The sequence below is a fragment of the Nerophis ophidion genome, linkage group LG19 (genome assembly GCF_033978795.1).
Source record: "Nerophis ophidion isolate RoL-2023_Sa linkage group LG19, RoL_Noph_v1.0, whole genome shotgun sequence".
Classification (NCBI taxonomy): Eukaryota; Metazoa; Chordata; class Actinopteri; order Syngnathiformes; family Syngnathidae; genus Nerophis; species Nerophis ophidion.
In genome coordinates, this window is record NC_084629.1 from 19,524,536 (window position 1) to 19,547,242 (window position 22,707).

The window sequence follows — 22,707 nt, forward strand, 5'->3', positions numbered from 1 at the left end:
TGTTTTATATATTTAATAAATTGATTTACGATTTATTATTTCATGTTTGAATTATTCCACAATTTAATAGATTGTTAATTTAAATTAACCGTTTTTAATACATACTTTTTTCACGATTGAAACAGTAATTTCAACATTTAATTACTGTAATGATTTGGCAATTGAATGATTTATTCATTATTTAATGAACATGTGTGTCAGCATTAATGAAGCGCCGAGCCACACATTTTTAAAGTAATTGAATCATGAAATAATTTATTAAAATTTTGATGTAAATAGTGTAATAGTTAAATCAATAACTGATTGCATATTGAATTAATGAAATACATTGTGAAATAATTCAACAGTAAAAACGTTAAATGTTAAATTAATCAATGACACGTCATCACACATTTATATTTTTTTAATTCCAATTTTAATGAACTAATGACACATTCAGGTCATTATTTAATGATTTCATTCTTTATTTTCGACCCTCCATGAATGCTTCACTGCCAGAGAATGTCACCAACATGTCTGCACTGATATCAATAATTAATATTTGTAAATATGATCATATATACAGTGCAGAGAAATTTAATATTTGGTCACTTTTTAAGGCCCCTTCTTTTTCCTTCTACTTTTTTCATATTTGCACTAAAACTTAGAGAGATTATCTTTCCTTCCACAGCAAAACCCATAAAAATTAAACACTATCTTTCCAAATAATTATTATTGTAGCACCTGAAAAATAACTAGAACATTTGATAGGCCCGCCATCTGTGCCCTGGACCTCTGGCCGGGGGTTGCCGTACTTTGAAGATGGTGCCTAGTGTCCGAATCCGTGTGTTTTAGGTATAACTGGACAAACTGAGCGACAGAGTTAGCCTAAAATGTTAGCATGCACACATTAAAATGCTAACACATAGCATGTGTGCTCACATTTCAAGTAACACGTCTGTAAGGTGAATGGCTGTGGAAATAGATGAAAAAGTTATTATGCTTAGGTTAGCTTGCTAGCATGGTATCGTTTGCATGACTCGAGTAAAAGGTTGCAAAACTAGCTCAAAAAGTTAGCAAGCAAATGTTAGCATGCTATCAGTTAGCATCTGTCACATACCAAGTTATATGACTGTAAGGTGTATGGCTGTCTAATTAGAGAGAAAAAAATTAAAGTTAGTAAAAACGTTAGCATGTTAATAATAAAAGTTAGCATGCTTACGTTAGCTTGCTGGCATGCTATCGTTTGCATGCTAACAATTAACAAGTGTCACATACCAAATTATATGAGTCTGGATTAAAAGGTAGCAAAACTAGCTCAAAAAGTTAGCATGCTAACGTTAGCATGCTATCAGTTAGCATATGTCACATACCAAGTTATATGACTGTAAGGTGTATGGCTGTCTAATTAGACAGAAAAACCAGAGTTAGAAAAAAATTTAGCATGTTAATAATAAAAGTTAGCTTGATATCATGCTATCGTTTGCATGCTAACAGTTAACAAGTGTCACGTACCAAGTTATACGACTCTGGAATAAACTGTAGCAAAACTAGCTCAAAAAGTTAGCGTGCTATCAGTCAGCATGTGTCACATACCAAGTTATGACTGTATGGTGTATGGCTGTCTAATTAAACAGAAAAAAAACTAAAGTTAGCATGTTAATAATAAAAGTTAGCATGCTTGATTTAGGTTGCTAACGTTTGCATGCTAACAGTTAACAAGTGTCACGTACCAAGTTATATGACTCTAGGGTAAACTGTAGCAAAACGAACTGAAATGGAAATACATAAAAATTGTATCATGCTTAAGTTAGCTACCAAGTTATATGACTGTAAGGTGTATGGCTGTCTAATTAGAGAGAAAAAAACTAAAGTTCGCATTTTAATAATAAAAGTTATCACGCTTTAAGGCCTACTGAAATGAGATTTTATTTAAACGGGGATAGCAGGTCCATTCTATGTCATACTTGATCATTTCGCGATATTGCCATATTTTTGCTGAAAGGATTTAGTAGAGAACATCCACGATAAAGTTCGCAACTTTTGGCCGCTAACAGAAAAGCCCTGTCTTTAACGGAAGTCGCAGACGATGACGTCACATGTTGATGGCTCCTCACATATTCACATTGTTTTTAATGGGAGCCTCCAACAAAAACAGCTATTTGGACCGAGAAAACGACAATTTCCCCATTAATTTGAGCGAGGATGAAAGATTCGTGTTTGAGGATATTGATAACGACGAACTAGAAAAAAAAAAGTTTAAAAAAAAAAACGCGATTGCATTGGGACGGATTCCGATGTTTTTAAACACATTTACTAGGATAATTCTGGGAAATCCCTTATCTTTCTATTGTGTTGCTAGTGTTTTAGTGAGTTTAACAGTACCTGATAGTCGGAGGTGTGTGTCTCCACGGGTGACTTGACGCGCAGTGTCTCAGGGGAGTCGACGGCAGCTTTATGGATGGCACAAGCTCAGCTGATCTCCGGTAAGTGGCGACTTTTTACCACAATTTTCTCACCGAAACTTGCTGGTTGACATTCGGACAGGATTCATGTTCGCTTGACCACTCTGATCCATAGTAAAGTTTCACCTCCAGGAATTTTAAACAAGGAATCACCGTGTGTTTGTGTGGCTAAAGGCTAAAGCTTCCCAACTCCATCTCTCTACTGTGACTTCTCCATTATTAATTGAACAAATTGCAAAAGATTCAGCAACACAGATGTCCAAAATACTGTGTAATTATGCGGTTAAAGCAGACGACTTTTAGCTGTGTGTGTGTGCAGCGCTCATATTTCCTAAAAACCCGTGACGTCTTGCGTACACGTCATCATTACGCGATGTTTTCAAGACGAAACTCCCGGGAAATTTAAAATTGTAATTTAGTAAACTAAAAAGTCCGTATTGGCATGTGTTGCAATGTTAATATTTCATCATTGATATATAAACTATAAGACTGCATGGTCGGTAGTAGTGGGTTTCAGTAGGCCTTTAAGTTAGCTTGCTGGGCAGCACGGTGAAAGAGGGGTTAGTGTGTCTGCCTCACAATACGAAGGGCCCGACTTGTCCTGGGTTCAATCCCGGGCTCAGAATCTTTCTGTGTGGAGTTTGCAAGTCCTCCCCGTGAATGTGTGGGTTCCCTCCGGGTATGAGGTAACGACTTGTCCAGGGTGTACCCTGCCTTCCGCCCGATTGTAGCTGAGATAGGCAACAGCGCCGCCTGCGATCCCAAAAGGGAATAAGCGGTAGAAAATAGATGGAAGTTAGCTTGCTAGCACTGCTATTGTTTGCATGCTAACAGTTAACAAGTGTCACATACCAAGTTATATGACTGTAAGGTGTAAGGCTGTCTAATCTAGCATGCTAACATTAGCATGTTAGCAGTTAACACAGCAAGTTATTATTTTTAATGGGGTATTTCAATAATATTAATTATTATTAAGGTGCTACAATAACATTATCATTATTATTATTATGGAAGTATAGAACTTTTACCAACAAGGTGGTGGTATTAATAAGAATATTTAATGAAAAAAAAGGATGTTTTGGTGTGGATGCTGACTTGGACACATTTCATGGTGACCCTTGTGTCGCCTTAACGCTCCTTTAGCAACGCAGTAGTGTACACAACAACACACTTGGTATTGTACACACTGTAACACACTTAGTAGTGTACATAACAACACACTTGGTACTGTACATACTGTAACACACTTAGTAGTGTACATAACAACACACTTGGTAATGTACATACTGTAACACACTTAGTAGTGTACATAACAACACACTTAGTACTGTACATACTGTAACACACTTAGAACTGTACATAACACACTTGGTCCTGTACACACTGTAACACACTTAGTAGTGTACATAACAACACACTTGGTACTGTACACACTGTAACACACTTAGTAGTGTACAAAACAACACTTGGTACTGTACACACTGTAACACACTTAGTAGTGTACATAACAACACACGTGGTACTGTACATACTGTAACACACTTAGTAGTGTACATAACAACACACTTGGTACTGTACATACTGTAACACACTTAGTAGTGTACATAACAACACACTTGGTACTGTACATACTGTAACACACTTAGTAGTGTACATAACAACACACTTGGTACTGGTACTGTACACACTGTAACACACATAGTAGTGTACATAACAACACACTCAGTACTTCACACACTGTAACACACTTAGTAGTGTACATAACAACACACTCGGTACTGTACACACTGTAACACACATAGTAGTGTACATAACAACACACTCGGTACTGTACACACTGTAACACACTTAGTCGTGTACATAACAACACACTCGGTACTGTACACACTGTAACACACATAGTAGTGTACATAACAACACACTTGGTATTGTACACACTGTAACACACTTAGTAGTGTACATAACGACACACTTGGTATTGTACACACTGTAACACACTTAGTAGTGTACATAACAACACACTTGGTACTGTACATACTGTAACACACTTAGTAGTGTACATAACAACACACTTGGTAATGTACATACTGTAACACACTTAGTAGTGTACATAACAACACACTTAGTACTGTACATACTGTAACACACTTAGTACTGTACATAACAACACACTTGGTCCTGTACACACTGTAACACACTTAGTAGTGTACATAACAACACACTTGGTACTGTACACACTGTAACACACTTAGTAGTGTACAAAACAACACTTGGTACTGTACACACTGTAACACACTTAGTAGTGTACATAACAACACACGTGGTACTGTACATACTGTAACACACTTAGTAGTGTACATAACAACACACTTGGTACTGTACATACTGTAACACACTTAGTAGTGTACATAACAACACACTTGGTACTGTACACACTGTAACACACTTAGTAGTGTACATAACAACACACTTGGTACTGTACATGCTGTAACACACTTAGTAGTGTACATAACAACACACTTGGAACTGTACATACTGTAACACACTTAGTAGTGTACATAACAACACACTTGGTAATGGTACTGTACACACTGTAACACACATAGTAGTGTACATAACAACACACTCAGTACTTCACACACTGTAACACACTTAGTAGTGTACATAACAACACACTCGGTACTGTACACACTGTAACACACATAGTAGTGTACATAACAACACACTCGGTACTGTACACACTGTAACACACTTAGTCGTGTACATAACAACACACTCGGTACTGTACACACTGTAACACACATAGTAGTGTACATAACAACACACTTGGTATTGTACACACTGTAACACACTTAGTAGTGTACATAACAACACACTCAGTACTGTACACACTGTAACACACTTAGTAGTGTACATAACAACACACTCGGTACTGTACACACTGTAACACACATAGTAGTGTACATAACAACACACTTGGTAGTGTACATACTGTAACACACTTAGTAGTGTACATAATAACACAATTGGTACTGTACACACTGTAACACACTTATTAGTGTACATAACAACACACTTGGTACTGTACACACTGTAACACACTTAGTAGTGTACATAACAACACACTCAGTACTGTACACACTGTAACACACATAGTAGTGTACATAACAACACACTTGGTATTGTACATACTGTAACACACTTAGTAGTGTACATAACAACACCCTTGGTACTGTACACACTGTAACACACTTAGTAGTGTACATAACAACACACTCAGTACTGTACACACTGTAACACACTTAGTAGTGTACATAACAACACACTCGGTACTGTACACACTGTAACACACATAGTAGTGTACATAACAACACACTTGGTATTGTACACACTGTAACACACTTAGTAGTGTACATAACAACACACTCAGTACTGTACACACTGTAACACACTTAGTCGTGTACATAACAACACACTCGGTACTGTACACACTGTAACACACATAGTAGTGTACATAACAACACACTTGGTATTGTACACACTGTAACACACTTAGTAGTGTACATAACGACACACTTGGTATTGTACACACTGTAACACACTTAGTAGTGTACATAACAACACACTTGGTACTGTACATACTGTAACACACTTAGTAGTGTACATAACAACACACTTGGTAATGTACATACTGTAACACACTTAGTAGTGTACATAACAACACACTTAGTACTGTACATACTGTAACACACTTAGTACTGTACATAACAACACACTTGGTCCTGTACACACTGTAACACACTTAGTAGTGTACATAACAACACACTTGGTACTGTACACACTGTAACACACTTAGTAGTGTACATAACAACACACTTGGTAGTGTACATACTGTAACACACTTAGTAGTGTACATAATAACACAATTGGTACTGTACACACTGTAACACACTTATTAGTGTACATAACAACACACTTGGTACTGTACACACTGTAACACACTTAGTAGTGTACATAACAACACACTCAGTACTGTACACACTGTAACACACATAGTAGTGTACATAACAACACACTTGGTATTGTACATACTGTAACACACTTAGTAGTGTACATAACAACACCCTTGGTACTGTACACACTGTAACACACTTAGTAGTGTACATAACAACACACTCAGTACTGTACACACTGTAACACACATAGTAGTGTACATAACAACACACTTGGTATTGTACATACTGTAACACACTTAGTAGTGTACATAACAACACCCTTGGTACTGTACACACTGTAACACACTTAGTAGTGTACATAACAACACACTCAGTACTGTACACACTGTAACACACTTAGTCGTGTACATAACAACACACTCGGTACTGTACACACTGTAACACACATAGTAGTGTACATAACAACACACTTGGTATTGTACACACTGTAACACACTTAGTAGTGTACATAACGACACACTTGGTATTGTACACACTGTAACACACTTAGTAGTGTACATAACAACACACTTGGTACTGTACATACTGTAACACACTTAGTAGTGTACATAACAACACACTTGGTAATGTACATACTGTAACACACTTAGTAGTGTACATAACAACACACTTAGTACTGTACATACTGTAACACACTTAGTACTGTACATAACAACACACTTGGTCCTGTACACACTGTAACACACTTAGTAGTGTACATAACAACACACTTGGTACTGTACACACTGTAACACACTTAGTAGTGTACAAAACAACACTTGGTACTGTACACACTGTAACACACTTAGTAGTGTACATAACAACACACGTGGTACTGTACATACTGTAACACACTTAGTAGTGTACATAACAACACACTTGGTACTGTACATACTGTAACACACTTAGTAGTGTACATAACAACACACTTGGTACTGTACACACTGTAACACACTTAGTAGTGTACATAACAACACACTTGGTACTGTACATGCTGTAACACACTTAGTAGTGTACATAACAACACACTTGGAACTGTACATACTGTAACACACTTAGTAGTGTACATAACAACACACTTGGTACTGGTACTGTACACACTGTAACACACATAGTAGTGTACATAACAACACACTCAGTACTTCACACACTGTAACACACTTAGTAGTGTACATAACAACACAACACACTCGGTACTGTACACACTGTAACACACATAGTAGTGTACATAACAACACACTCGGTACTGTACACACTGTAACACACTTAGTCGTGTACATAACAACACACTCGGTACTGTACACACTGTAACACACATAGTAGTGTACATAACAACACACTTGGTATTGTACACACTGTAACACACTTAGTAGTGTACATAACAACACACTCAGTACTGTACACACTGTAACACACTTAGTAGTGTACATAACAACACACTCGGTACTGTACACACTGTAACACACATAGTAGTGTACATAACAACACACTTGGTAGTGTACATACTGTAACACACTTAGTAGTGTACATAATAACACAATTGGTACTGTACACACTGTAACACACTTATTAGTGTACATAACAACACACTTGGTACTGTACACACTGTAACACACTTAGTAGTGTACATAACAACACACTCAGTACTGTACACACTGTAACACACATAGTAGTGTACATAACAACACACTTGGTAGTGTACATACTGTAACACACTTAGTAATGTACATAATAACACAATTGGTACTGTACACACTGTAACACACTTATTAGTGTACATAACAACACACTTGGTACTGTACACACTGTAACACACTTAGTAGTGTACATAACAACACACTCAGTACTGTACACACTGTAACACACATAGTAGTGTACATAACAACACACTTGGTATTGTACATACTGTAACACACTTAGTAGTGTACATAACAACACCCTTGGTACTGTACACACTGTAACACACTTAGTAGTGTACATAACAACACACTCAGTACTGTACACACTGTAACACACTTAGTAGTGTACATAACAACACACTCGGTACTGTACACACTGTAACACACATAGTAGTGTACATAACAACACACTTGGTAGTGTACATACTGTAACACACTTAGTAGTGTACATAATAACACAATTGGTACTGTACACACTGTAACACACTTAGTAGTGTACATAACAACACACTTGGTACTGTACACACTGTAACACACTTAGTAGTGTACATAACAACACACTCAGTATTGTACACACTGTAACACACTTAGTAGTGTACATAACAACACACTCGGTACTGTACACACTGTAACACACATAGTAGTGTACATAACAACACACTTGGTAGTGTACATACTGTAACACACTTAGTAGTGTACATACTGTAACACACATAGTAGTGTACATAACAACACACTTGGTAGTGTACATACTGTAACACACTTAGTACTGTACACACTGTAACACACTTAGTAGTGTACATAACAACACACTCAGTACTGTACACACTGTAACACACTTAGTAGTGTACATAACAACACACTCGGTACTGTACACACTGTAACACACATAGTAGTGTACATAACAACACACTTGGTAGTGTACATACTGTAACACACTTAGTAGTGTACATAATAACACAATTGGTACTGTACACACTGTAACACACATAGTAGTGTACATAACAACACACTTGGTATTGTACATACTGTAACACACTTAGTAGTGTACATAACATCACACTTGGTACTGTACACACTGTAACACACTTAGTAGTGTACATAACAACACACTCAGTACTGTACACACTGTAACACACTTAGTAGTGTACATAACAACACACTCGGTACTGTACACACTGTAACACACTTAGTAGTGTACATAACAACACTTTTGGTACTGTACACACTGTAACACACTTAGTAGTGTACATAACAACACACTCAGTATTGTACACACTGTAACACACTTAGTAGTGTACATAACAACACACTCGGTACTGTACACACTGTAACACACATAGTAGTGTACATAACAACACACTTGGTAGTGTACATACTGTAACACACTTAGTAGTGTACATAATAACACAATTGTTACTGTACATACCGAATTTCCTTGAATTGCTGCCGGGGCGCTAATTAATTTAAAACCTCTTCTCACTCATTATTTTAAAACCTCTTCTCACTGCGGAACTTACCAAAGGTATGCAGTAAAAAATTGAGTTTGATGTAAACTTGGACCTTAAATCCTACTGAATAGCTTTTAATCTTCTTCCCTTTATGCGATTTCAAATTACCGGAATTAGAATCAGCCTCCTCCATTTTGAAAATGATGACAGGGGAAGTGTCACTCGTGACGTCACGAGTTTGACCAGGCGGTAATACTAAGCATGTGCTAATTATTTTGGGAAGCGAGTTTGACCCGGCAGTAATTCAAGGCAGGCGTATACTATATGCCCTGCGGCAATTCAAGGAAACACGGTAACACACTTGGGACTGTACACAACAACACACTTGGTACTGTACGCAACAACACACTTGGTAGTGTAGACATTACTAATCCAACAAGAATGTTATAATTAGCACAAAGGTAGACTTGAATGTAACACGCATGCTTGCTCAGCAACAGAAGATTCAAACAGTGTCTTTATTTATTAAACATAAACAAAAACAAATACTGTTTTATTGTGAGTTACAAAAACTGTTTTCTACTTTTACACTGACACTTATGTTAGGCCCATTTAAAAGAAGTGTCAGTGGTACACGACATTGTTGTACTGTGTACATCACGCTAGGTTAGCAACGCGCGCATAGCTATGCGAGCTACATGCTAACATTGCATTTTATTATTAAGCTAAGTTAGCAACATGAGCATAGCTATGTGAGCTACATGCTAACATTGCATTTTATTATCAAGCTAGGTTAACAACACGAGCGTAGCTATGTGACCTATATGCTAACATTGCATTTTATTATTAAGCTAGGTTAACAGCACGAGCGTAGCTATGTGAGCTATATGCTAACATTGCAATATGATATCAAGCTAGGTTAGCAACACATGTGAGCTACAAGCTAACTTTGCATTTTAATACCAAGGTAGGTTAGCAACACTAGCATAGCTATGTAACCTGCATGCTAAAATAGCTTTTTAATATCAAGCTAGGTTAGCAACTCAAGCATACTTAAGTGAGCTACATGCTAAAATTGCATTTTATTATCAAGCTAGATTAGCAACACGGGCATAGCTATGTGAGATACATGCTAACATTGCAATATAATATCAAGCTAGTTTAGCAACACATGTGAGCTACATGCTAAAATTGCATTTTAATGTCAAGCTAGGTTAGCAACACTAGCATAGCTAAGTGAGCTAAATGCTAATATTGCATTTTATTATCAAGCTATGTAAGCAACACAAGCATAGCTATGTGAGATACATGCTAACATTGCAATTTAATATCAAGCTAAGTTAACAACACTAGCATATATAGTAGCTATGTGAGCTACATGCTAACATTTCAGTCAACATCATGCTAGGTTAGCAACACTAGCATAGCTATGTGCGATACATGCTAACATTGCATTTTGACATCAAGCTAGGTTAGCAACACTAGCATATGCAGTAGCTATATGAGCTATGAGCTAACATCACATTCTAGTATCGTGCTAGGTTAACAACACTAGCATAGCTATGTGAGCTACATGCTAACATTAAAGCTTTTCTAAGATAGTTTTTTTTACAAATGCATGAAAGTTTTGAGTATTGGGGAGAATCATGTGTTAGCTTTAGCGCTAACATAGGTTGTCATTTAGAGAGATGCTGGACAAAACATGTTGGCTTTTCAAAGAACACAATTGGAAAAATAAACGACCTTTCTGTTTACCCCTCAGGGTCGCTTGGTCAGGATATCAAGGTCGAGCCCTCCCTCCCCCCCCCCCCCCCCCCCATCCCCCACTGGAATCAATCCCACAGCTTCATGCTATCATGCACACACACACACACATATCACTACTACTTCCACTTCTATTATTTCCTCTGCCACTACTTCCACGACGACTACTACACTTCTTCTGCTTCCACTCCTACTACTTCCACTTTCACTAATTCCACTACTAACTACTACTTCCACTTTCACTAATTCCACTCCTAACTACTACTTCCACTTTCACCAATTCCACTACTAAGTACTACTTCCACTTCTTCTGCTTCCACTCTTTCTACTTCTACTTCCACTTGTACTACTTCCACTTTCACTAATTCCACTACTACTACTTCCACTTCTTCTACTAGTTCCGCTACTATTACTTCCATGACTACTACTTTCACTCCTACAACTTCCACTTCTTCTGCTTCCACTCTTTCTACTTCTACTTCCATTTGTACTACTTCCACTCCTTCTACTTCTACTAATTCCACTACTCCTACTTACACTTCTTTCACTTATACTACTTCCACGACTACTACTTCCACTCCTTCAACTTCTACTTCCACTACTTCGACTTCTACTACTTCCGCTCCTTCGGCTTACACTTGTACTTCGTTCACTTCCACACCTTCTGCTTCCATGTGTACTACGTCCACTTCCACTAATCCCACTCCTACTACTTACACTACTTCTCCTACTTACACTCTTTCTGCTTCCACTTGTACTGTGTTCACTTCCACTACTACCATTTATACTACTTCCACACCTTCTGCCTCTGTGTACTACGTTCACTTCCACTAATCCCACTTCTACTACTTACACTACTACTATTTACTGTTCTTCTACTACTTACACTTCCACTAATTCCTCTTCACCTACTTCCACTTCCACTAATTCCACTACTACTACTTCCACTTTTTCTACTTTCACGACTGCTACTACCACTCATTGTGCTTCCACTTGAGCTACTTCCACTTCCACTAATTCCACTACTACCACTTCCACTTCTTCTACTACTTTCACTTTTCTACTACTTAGACTTCTCCGACTTCCACTAATTCTACTTCTACTATACACTTACACTAATTCCACTTCTTCTACTACTTAAACTTCTTCTGCTTCCACTTGTTCTGTGTTCACTTCCACTAATTCCCCTTCTTAACCTTTACTACTTCCACTAATTCCACTTCTACCACTTCCACTTCAACTACTTCCACTTTTTCTACTACTTCCATTTCTTCTGCTTCCACTTATACTAAATCCACTTCCATTCATTTCACTTCTACTACTTACACTTCTACTACTTACACTTCCACTAATTCCACTACTACTACTTCCACTTATTCTACTCTCACGACTACAACTACCACTCCTTCTGCTTCCACTAATTCCACTACTACTACTTCCACTTCTTCTACTACTTTCATTTCTTCTACAATTTCCACTTCTCCTAATTCCACTTCCACTAATTCCACTTCTACTACTACTTAAACTCCTTATGCTTCCTCTTGTACTGTGTTCACTTCCACTAATTCCACTTGTTAGACTTCTAATACTTCCACTAATTCCCCTTCTACCACTGACACTTCAACTAATTCCACTTTTTCTACTACTTCCACTTCTTCTGCTCCCACTTATACTACATCCACTTCCATTTATTCCACTTCTACTACTTCCACTTCCACTAATTACACTTCTACTACTTACACTAATCCCACTTCTACTACTTACACTACTACTATTTACACTTCTTCTACTACTTCCACTTCTACTACTTCCACTTCCACTAATTCCACTTCACCTACTTCCACTTCCACTAACTCCACTACTACTACTTCCTCTTCTACTTTCACGACTACTACTACCACTCCTTCTGCTTCCACTTGAACTCCTTCCACTTCCACAAATTCCACTACTACTACTTCCACTTCTTCTACTACTTTCACTTCTTCTACTACTTAGACTTCTCTGACTTCCACTAATTCCACTCCTACTATACACTTCCACTAATTCCACTTCTTCTACTACTTAAACTCCTTCTGCTTCCACTTGTACTGTGTTCACTTCCACTAATTCCCCTTCTTAAACTTCTACTACTTCCACTAATTCCACTTCTACCACTTACCCTTCAACTACTTCCACTTTTTCTACTACTTCCACTTCTTCTGCTTCCACTTATACTACATCCACTTCCATTAATTTCACTTCTACTACTTCCACCTCTACTACTTCCATTTCCACTAATTCCACTACTACTACTTCCACTTATTCTACTCTCACGACTACTACTACTACCACTCCTTCAGCTTCCACTGATTCCACTACTACTACTTCCACTTATTCTACTACTTTCATTTCTTCTACTATTTCCACTCCTCCTAATTCCACTTCCACTAATTCCACTTCTACTACTACTACTTAAACTCCTTCTGCTACCTCTTGTACTGTTTTCATTTCCACTAATTCCACTTGTTGGACTTCTACTACTTCCACTAATTCCCCTTCTACCACTGACACTTCAACTAATTCCACTTTTTCTACTACTTCCACTTCTTCTGCTCCCACTTATACTACATCCACTTCCATTTATTCCACTTCTACTACTTACACCGCTTCTTCTACTACTTAGACTTCTACTACTTCCACTTCCATTAATTACACTTCTACTACTTACACTAATCCCACTTCTACTACTTACACTACAACTATTTACACTTCTTCTACTACTTCCACTTCTACTACTTCCACTTCCACTAATTTCACTTCACCTACTTCCACTTCCACTAATTCCACTACTACTACTTCCACTTCTTCTACTTTCACAACTACTACTACCACTCCTTCTGCTTCCACTTGAACTCCTTCCACTTGCACAAATTCCACTACTACTACTTCCACTTCTTCTACTACTTAGACTTCTCTGACTTCCACTAATTCCACTTCTACTATACACTTACACTAATTCCACTTCTTCTACTACTTAAACTCCTTCTGCTTCCACTTGTAGTGTGTTCACTTCCACTAATTCCTTCTTAAACTTCTACTACTTCCACTAATTCCACTTTTACCACTTACACTTCAACTACTTCCACTTTTTCTACTACTTCCACGTCTTCTGTTTCCACTTATACTACATCCACTTCCATTAATTTCACTTCTACTACTTACACTTCTACTACGTCCACTTACACTAATTCCACTACTACTACTTCCACTTATTATATTCTCATGACTACTACTACCACTTCTTCTGCCTCCACTAATTCCACTACTACTACTTCCACTTCTTCTACTACTTTCATTTCTTCTACCATTTCCACTTCTCCTAATTCCACTTCCACTAATTTCACTTCTACTACTACTTAAACTCCTTATGCTTCCTCTTGTACTGTGTTCACTTCCACTAATTCCACTTGTTAGACTTCTACTACTTCCACTAATTCCACTTCTACTATTTCCACTTCTTCTTCTCCCACTTGTACTACATCCACTTCCATTTATTCCACTTCTACTACTTACACTACTTATTCTACTACTTAGACTTCTACTACTTCCACTTCCACTAATTCCACTTCTACTACTTACACTAATCCCACTTCTACTACTTACACAACTACTATTTACACTTCTTCTACTACTTCCACTTCTACTACTTCCACTTCCACTAATTCCACTTCACCTACTTCCACTTCCACTAATTCCACTACTACTACTTCCACTTCTTCTACTTTCACAACAGCTACTACCACTCCTTCTGCTTTCACTTGAACTACTTCCACTTCCACTAATTCCAATACTACTACTTCCACTTCTTCTACTACTTTCACTTCTTCTACTACTTGGACTTCTCCGACTTCCACAAATTCCACTCCTACTATACACTTACACTAATTCCACTTCTTCTACTACTTAAACTCCTTCTGCATCCACTTGTACTGTGTTCACTTCCACTAATTCCACTTCTTAGACTTCTACTACTTCCACTTCTACCACTTACACTTTCACTAATTCCACTTTTTCTGCTACTTCCACCTCTTCTGCTTCCACTTATACTACATCCACTTCCATTAATTCCACTTCTGCTACTTACACTACTTCTTCTACTACTTAGACTCCTACTACTGTACTTTCACTTCCACTAATTCCACTTCTACTACTTACACTAATTCCACTTCTTCTACTACTTCCACTCCTTCTGCTTCCACTTGTACTGTGTTCACTTCCACCACTACCATTTATACTACTTCCAATCCTTCTGCTTCCACTTGTACTTCTTCCATTTTCACTAATTCCACTTATTCTACTACTTCCACTCTTAGTGGGACAAAACAAAAAGATTACATCAACATTAGCATGTATGATGTATTTACTGTACAGGTTGAAGATAGTATTTACCTTTTTACAAAACCTGACCCTCTATAAACTTTTCATCTGAGAAACGTAAACAACTTTCCATGAAAAAGCCCTGCTTAGTGTTGCAGCTGCTCACTGCCATCATGATGTCACCTTCTATGGACGCATGAAGAGCAGCGAGGGGATGTGAGTGAAGGCGAGGATTAGCCTAGATTGTGGCGCTGCTCGCTCCTCACACTGAGCCACACGTTGGCGCACTCAGCAGCACCAGGACGCCTCATTGGTCGTCCCCACTTGTCAGCCAGAGAGCAAAATGCACACTTGGCATATTTGTTGTGTTTATTTTTAGAGCAACACAATGCACTCACATTCAGCACATTTAAGGGAGCTCTCCTACACTATTTGACGCTGGACAATTAAAAGTGAAAGCTGCTGCTCTCAGACCGTCTTCATCTCGCTGGAAGACCACCCTTTGACCTTTGACCCCCCAGGGCCTGAGCGAGTGCCTCTGACTACTTGTGTAGACTTACTATGATTGTATGCATCATCTGCAAAGATGTGTCCTTTCGTGGCAGCTGCTCTGAAAGTTTGCTTTGTGACCTCTGACCTCCTGTACACCTGCAAAAAGAGCAGCAAAAAGGTAAGCATACTAACAGTTAGCATTTGTGAAGTGACAAAATATATGACTCTTGGGTGTAATCCTGCAATATAAACAAACCAGCAAGCATATTAAAATGCAACATTAGAGGCCGACTGAAACCCACTACTACCCACCACGCAGTCTGATAGTTTATATATCAACGATGAAATATTAACATTGCAACACATGCCAATACGGCCTTTTTAGTTTACTAAATTGCAAATTTAAATTCCCCACGAAGTGTCATGTTGAAAACGTCGCGGTATGATGACGCGTATGATGACGCGTGCGTTTGACGTCACCGGTTGTAGCGGACATTATTTTCCAGCCCGATCCAAGCTATAAGTAGTCTGCTTTAATGGCATAATTACACAGTATTCTGGACATCTGTGTTGCTGAATCTTTTGCAATTTGTTCAATTATAATGGAGAAGTCAAAGTAGAGAAGTTGGAGGTGGGAAGCTTTTAGCCTTTAGCCACAAAAACACAACCGGTGTTTCCTTGTTTAAAATTCCCGAAGATGAAGCTTTACTACTGATCAGAGCGGTCAAGTGAACATGGATACCGACTACATATCAAGCGGCAGGTTTCGGTGAGAAAATAGTGGTAATAAGTCGCCTCTTACCGGAGACATCAGCGGAGTTTCCGTCCTGCTGCAGCTGCCGTGACTTCCCTCAGAGACTCTGGCGTCAACACACCCGTGGCCACACCCCTCTGACTTTCAGGTACTATTCAATCTCACTAAAACACTAGTAACACAATAGGCAGATAAGGGATTTTCCAGAATTATCCTAGTAAATGTGTCTAATAACATCTGATTCGCTCCCACTGCAATCACCTTTTTTTCCTTTTCCTAGTCCTTCACTCTTAATTTCCTCATCCAAGAATCTTTCACCCTCGCTCAAATTAATGGGAAAATTGTCGCTTTCTCTGTCCGAATAGCTCTAGCTGCTGCTGGCTATGATTGTAAATAATGTGAGGATGTGAGGAGCCCTACAACCCGTGACGTCACTCCGGTAAAGGCAAGGCTTTTTTATTAGCGACCAAAAGTTGCGACCTTTATCGTCGATGTTCTCTACTAAATCCTTTCAGCAAAAATACGGCAATATCGCGAAATGATCAAGTATGACCCATAGGATGGACCTGCTATCCCTGTTTAAATAAGAAAATCTAATTTCAGTAGGCCTTTAGAATGCTAACAGTGAGCATTTGTTAAGTGACAAAATGTAGGACTCTCGGGTGTAGTTCTGCAAAATGAGGAAAAATGCTAGCATATTGACATGCTAAAAGTTAACATTTTTTAAGTGACAATATATAGGACTCTTGGATGTAATCCTGCAAAATGAGGAAAAATATAAGCATAGCAACATGCTAACAGTTAGCATTTGTGAGGTGACAAAATATATGACTCTTAGGTGTAATCCTGCAAAATGAGGAAACAAGTGAGCATATTAACATGCTAATATTAGCATGCTAACAGTTAGCATTTGGTAAGTGACAAAATATATGACTCTTAGATGTATTCCTGCTAAATTAGCAAAAACGCTATCATGTAACATACTAACTCCTAGGTTTATACTTACGGAATGAGCAAAAAGGTTTGCATACTAACATGCTATCAGTTTAATATTTGACTCATGGGTGTATACCTCCAAAATTTGCACACATGAAAACATTGCATATTAATACTTCAACGTTAGCATTTAACACCATGCGTTACGCGTCAATAATTTTAACCTTTGGGTGCATACCTGTAAAACTAGTGAAAGGAGGAAGCATTATAACATGCTAACTTTAGCATGCTAATAGTAAAGATGCATCAAGTAACAAGCTATATGACTTTGCATACCTGCAAAATTAACAAAAAAAAGCCTTGCATACTAGCATGTCAACGCTCGTCTGCTAATAGTTAGCCTGCGTAAAAATGCCAAATATATAACACTTGGGTGTGTACCTGTAAAATGAGTGAAAAAAGAGGGCCTCCAAGTTCGAACTGCTCCCACAGTGGAGTGTTTTAAGTCTCGTCTTAAGACCCACTTTGATTCTCTGGCTTTTAACACTGCGTGAGTTCTGTGGTCCTCTGTGTTTTTTAATTTTTATTTTTATTCTTTGTTTTGATTGGTTTTACCTTTTAACATTGTTTTTAATCTTTTTTTTTCTTCTTTTTTTTTATTCAGTCATTGGTGGCGCTAGGGATAGTATTTAAATATTTTTTTGAATATTTTTGTGTAGCACTTTGGAAACATTCTTGTTGTTATAAATGTTCTATATACAGAAAGTGGATTGAATTGGCATACTAACAGAGGTGGGTAGTAACGTGCGACATTTACTCCGTTACATTTACTTGAGTAACTTTTGGGATAAATTGTACTTCTACAAGTAGTTTTTATGCAACATACTTTTACTTTTACTTGAATATATTTATAGAGAAGAAACGCTACTTTTACTCCATTCCATTTATCTACATTCAGCCCGCTACTCGCTACTTTTTTTTATCGATCTATTATATTAATGTTTGTTTTGGTTTATGACAGAGCTTCAAAGTAGAATCTACGCATACCTGCGTTTCACCAATCACATGCAGTCACTGGTGACGTTGGACCAATCAAACAGAGCCAGGCGGTCACATGACCCGACCTAAACAAGTTGAAAAACGTATTGGGGTGTTACCATTTAGTGGTCAATTGTACGGAATATGTACTGTACTGTGCAATCTACTAATAAAAGTTTCAATCAATCAAAAGTGTAAAGGAAAAAAGACACTTTTTATTTCAACCGTACTTCCCGTCAAAACCCTAAAGACGGATCGCACAGTTCCTGTCTTCACAATAAAAGTGCCGCTCCATCGCGCCTACGCTAACAAAATAAGAGTCTCCGAAAGCCAGCGCAAACAAGCTAGCAAACTACGGAGTTTTCCCCTGTTGAGACGCATTTTTAGTGCCGTCTCACCCGGGCCGGGAGCAGGAAAACAATTCGAGGAGGCAGGATTTGAGTCAAGTAGAAGTATTTTATTTAACGCAGTCTGCAGAGAGCGGAGATCGTATAGTACACTTGAACAGTAGTACCAGGAAAACCCAAAGCGATCTGTCTGAGAGTTTGTTTTTCAGCAGCTTATATACACTGTGCTAGTAGTTATCTGATTGGTCAGTCTACTGACTGACGTCAGTTGCTATGTGTCTCGTGTCTAGGAAGTACTCTTGGTTTCCTGTTAAGTTGGTTGTTGCTCAAGCATCTGTTTCCTGTATGTGCAGTGTTTGCATGGTTTCCTGTTATGTTCGTTATCGTTCAAACATCTGTTTCCTGTAGATGCAGTGTTTGGCACACTGAGCCAAATTGAGGTCAGGACGTTTGCTTTGTACACTCATTAATCCCCCTTTTGATCTCTATTAAAGAGATCACAAATCAAAACATCGTATAATATGTGAAAATTCGACTAAGTACTAATACTTAGTGGCACCTTAAACTTGAGTTGTACCCGTGATGGACAGATGTATTAGGGCTCAAAGAAAGACCATGAGTACCCCAAACCAACAGAGAATAAGGAGGTCGATGGTTGTCACGATCTTCTTGGTCCCTCGACGAATCTGGTTGGTGGTTTGGCACACCACGTGTAGGAGAGGAGCGCTATTTCACCTCCTCCCACAGGGATTTTGGGTAGACTACCTCACCCTGATGCCACCAGGGGATTATTCTGCCCCTTGTTGATTGGTGGTCTTCTCCCGTTGTTGTTGTTCACGTAACTCGGTATGTGTCTCTCCCAACGTGCGTGCAGGGGCATCCGCCGCTGCACACTGGCTCCAGTGGAACCACGTGTCTCCCTTGCCGTTCAGCCGAACAGCATGCGAGGTGCGTTCAGTCACTCGATATGGACCCGTCCACCTGGGTTCGGTCCACTTTCGCTTGAGCACCTTCAGTAGGACCCACTCTGTGCTTGGTGGGGTCGCTGCGTCTTCCTTGTTTCTCTCCCCCACCTGCTTGGCATACTCTGCAACAAGGGCTTGTAAAGCATGGAAATACTGCGTGTGGGTTAATGACTGATCATCACCTTTGATTCCAATAAGCTTGGACTGGGGCCCTGGAAACCTCCTGCCTGTGGTCAGCTCAAAGGGAGTAAAGGCCGTGCTTTGGTTTATTGAGCTTCGAACAGACATGAGGGCAAGGGGTAGCGCATCTAGCCAATTCATTTTGGTCTGTGCACAGATTTTTGCCAATTTAGATTTGAGTGTTTGGTTCATTCTTTCAACCTTTCCTTGGGATTGTGGGTGGTAGACCGAACCAAACTTGTGTTTCAACCCCAGCATTTCTTCAACCTTTTGCAGATCATGGTTTTTGAAATGTGTACCATTATCTGATCGGATTTTCTCAGGAAAACCATGTCTGGGGATATACTGGTTTACCAAAAACTTCACCACTGTCTTACTGTCTTCCCTTTTTGTAGGGAGTACCTCTGGCCAACCTGAATACGCATCCACACATACCAACATATACCTGTACCCTTTTACTGAGTTCACCATATCTGTGTAATCTATGATGATTTCTTTCCCTGTTTTCGTCTTGAGAGGGAAACGTCCAGGATGCGGTCTGACTGTTGGTCGTGCATTATACATGCTGCATTCAGGGCAAGTATGTACATGATATTTACACATATCTTTCAAAAATGGGTGCCACCAATTTTCGAGGTTTCTCTGCATCTGTGCAGCCCCGACATGTCCCACTCCGTGCGCCTCAGTTAGTGCTATGTTTTTTATTCCAGGTGGTAGCACAATCCGTCAAAACATCCTTTAATACCTGATTAAATAGGCCAGGGGATAGAGCAAATCCCTGAGGAAGACGAGAATAGGTCAGTTGGACCCCTCGGTAGGTGAAGGCAAAAATGTTTCTCCATTCTTCGGCTAGTGGTAGGCAGAAAAATGCATTAGCGAGGTCGATACAGGTGAACCATTGGTGGCTAGGATCAAGATTAGTCAACGCAACGTAAGGGTTGGGAACTGGGATGGTTTGCGTGCATAACGCAGAGTTAATGGCCCTAAGATCATGAACCATGCGATATTTACCAGTGCCCTTCTTTTCAATGGGCCATATGGGAGTGTTCCATTCCGAGGATGTTTCTACCAACACCCCCTTTTCAAATAGACCTTCAATGGTATCTGCAATGCCGATTTCGGCGTCTTTTTTACTTGGGTATTGGGGAACCCATACTGGGTTGTTATTTTTCAGCTTGAAAGTAACTGGGGGGCAGTCGACTAGGCCAACATCCGTGGGCCCAGTGGACCATAGTGAGTCAGGCAGTGAATCTAACAACAATGCTGCTTCGGGGTGATCTGTTTTCTCTCGGCCATGGTGGCGGGAGATTTGAGCGTGTTCAAGGAGAGCGTGGTCAGTGCAATAAACCTGTATTTTGTAGATTTGAGTTGCGGGTGAATACCACAACGAAGAGCCAACCCTCTGCCAATCAGTTTGCAGTTGTGCTGTTTTAACTATAGAACCCAGCTCTTTGGCTTGGTGCTCTGGATGTAAGGCTAAAGACACATGGGGGGAAGCCTCGTCACTCATCATGTACCACTGTAGTTGCTCTGGGGTGAGAGAAACTTCTGCCGCTACACCTATGGGAGCCACATAAATGTTATTAGTGGAAAGAGCCCAATTAGTTCCCTCTATGTCCCTGCTAAACTGTTCCTCATACCACTGTGTATCCTCTCTATCATAAAACAATGTCATATGAGGAGGGTCAGGAGGGGCCACATAGGGGTGTATTTGGGAGATCCAGGGTTTCCAAGTAAGGTAAGCCGACAGGATTCCACCTTTATCACTAGTTTCACTGCGTAGGAGACCCCAGTAGATGTCAGCCGATCTGTCTGCAACTGGCTGAATCATGTATTGGCTTGAATGTGAAGACTCAATACTGGCGCAGGGTAGAGATGTTCCATCAGGGAATGAGACTGTTAGTCCGTCAGGCGAGCAGAGAATAGTAGCCCCAATCGAGTCAGGAGGTCTCTCCCCAACAGGTTGGAAGGTACCTCAGGGGAGTAGATGAAAGGATGTAACACAGTCTGATTGCCAAGCCTTGTTGTGAGAGGCTTGGTGTAAGGCAGCGTAGTAGGAACCCCAGAGAAACCCATGACTGTTATGACGTCTGATGTAAGCAGCTTCTTTTCCACAGTCTTGATAGTGGAGACGGTAGCACCGATATCCACTAAGAAAGGCAGCAAGTCCTGATTTACTGTCACTGACAGCACCGGTTCTGCCGTAAGGTGCTGTCCAGGGCTTCTCTGTGGGGCGTGTCACTCAGTGTCTTGCCACAAGGGGAACTGTGGTGCGGGTCCTCTCCCTTGAGACTGAGGAGGGTGTG

At 39.4% G+C, this 22,707-nt stretch overlaps 3 protein-coding genes across 4 annotated transcripts in view; 1 reads left to right on the forward strand and 2 right to left on the reverse strand.

Moving 5' to 3' along the window:
- The window catches only part of LOC133538124 (diacylglycerol kinase beta-like), a 97,823-nt gene extending 95,935 nt beyond the window's left edge, over window positions 1–1,888 (forward strand). For both annotated transcript variants that reach the window (XM_061879455.1, XM_061879456.1), the window contains one exon: window positions 1–1,888. This exon is cut by the window's left edge and continues 944 nt beyond it. The gene's annotated coding sequence lies outside the window, so the exon portion shown is untranslated.
- A 17,485-nt stretch (window positions 1,889–19,373) lies between these two features.
- LOC133538126 (uncharacterized protein K02A2.6-like) lies at window positions 19,374–21,049 on the reverse strand. Its single transcript, XM_061879458.1, has one exon. It carries the CDS (start codon window positions 21,047–21,049, stop codon window positions 20,045–20,047), a length of 1,005 nt encoding a protein of 334 aa, XP_061735442.1. The 3' UTR covers window positions 19,374–20,044.
- A 34-nt stretch (window positions 21,050–21,083) lies between these two features.
- LOC133538125 (uncharacterized) lies at window positions 21,084–22,232 on the reverse strand. Its single transcript, XM_061879457.1, has one exon. It carries the CDS (start codon window positions 22,230–22,232, stop codon window positions 21,084–21,086), a length of 1,149 nt encoding a protein of 382 aa, XP_061735441.1.
- Window positions 22,233–22,707: the final 475 nt, after the last annotated feature.

Coding starts and splice junctions, on each gene's coding strand:
- LOC133538125 (XM_061879457.1), bottom strand. CDS start 22,232: ATGATTCAGCCAGTTGCAGACAGATCGGCTGACATCTACTGGGGTCTC.
- LOC133538126 (XM_061879458.1), bottom strand. CDS start 21,049: ATGCAGAGAAACCTCGAAAATTGGTGGCACCCATTTTTGAAAGATATG.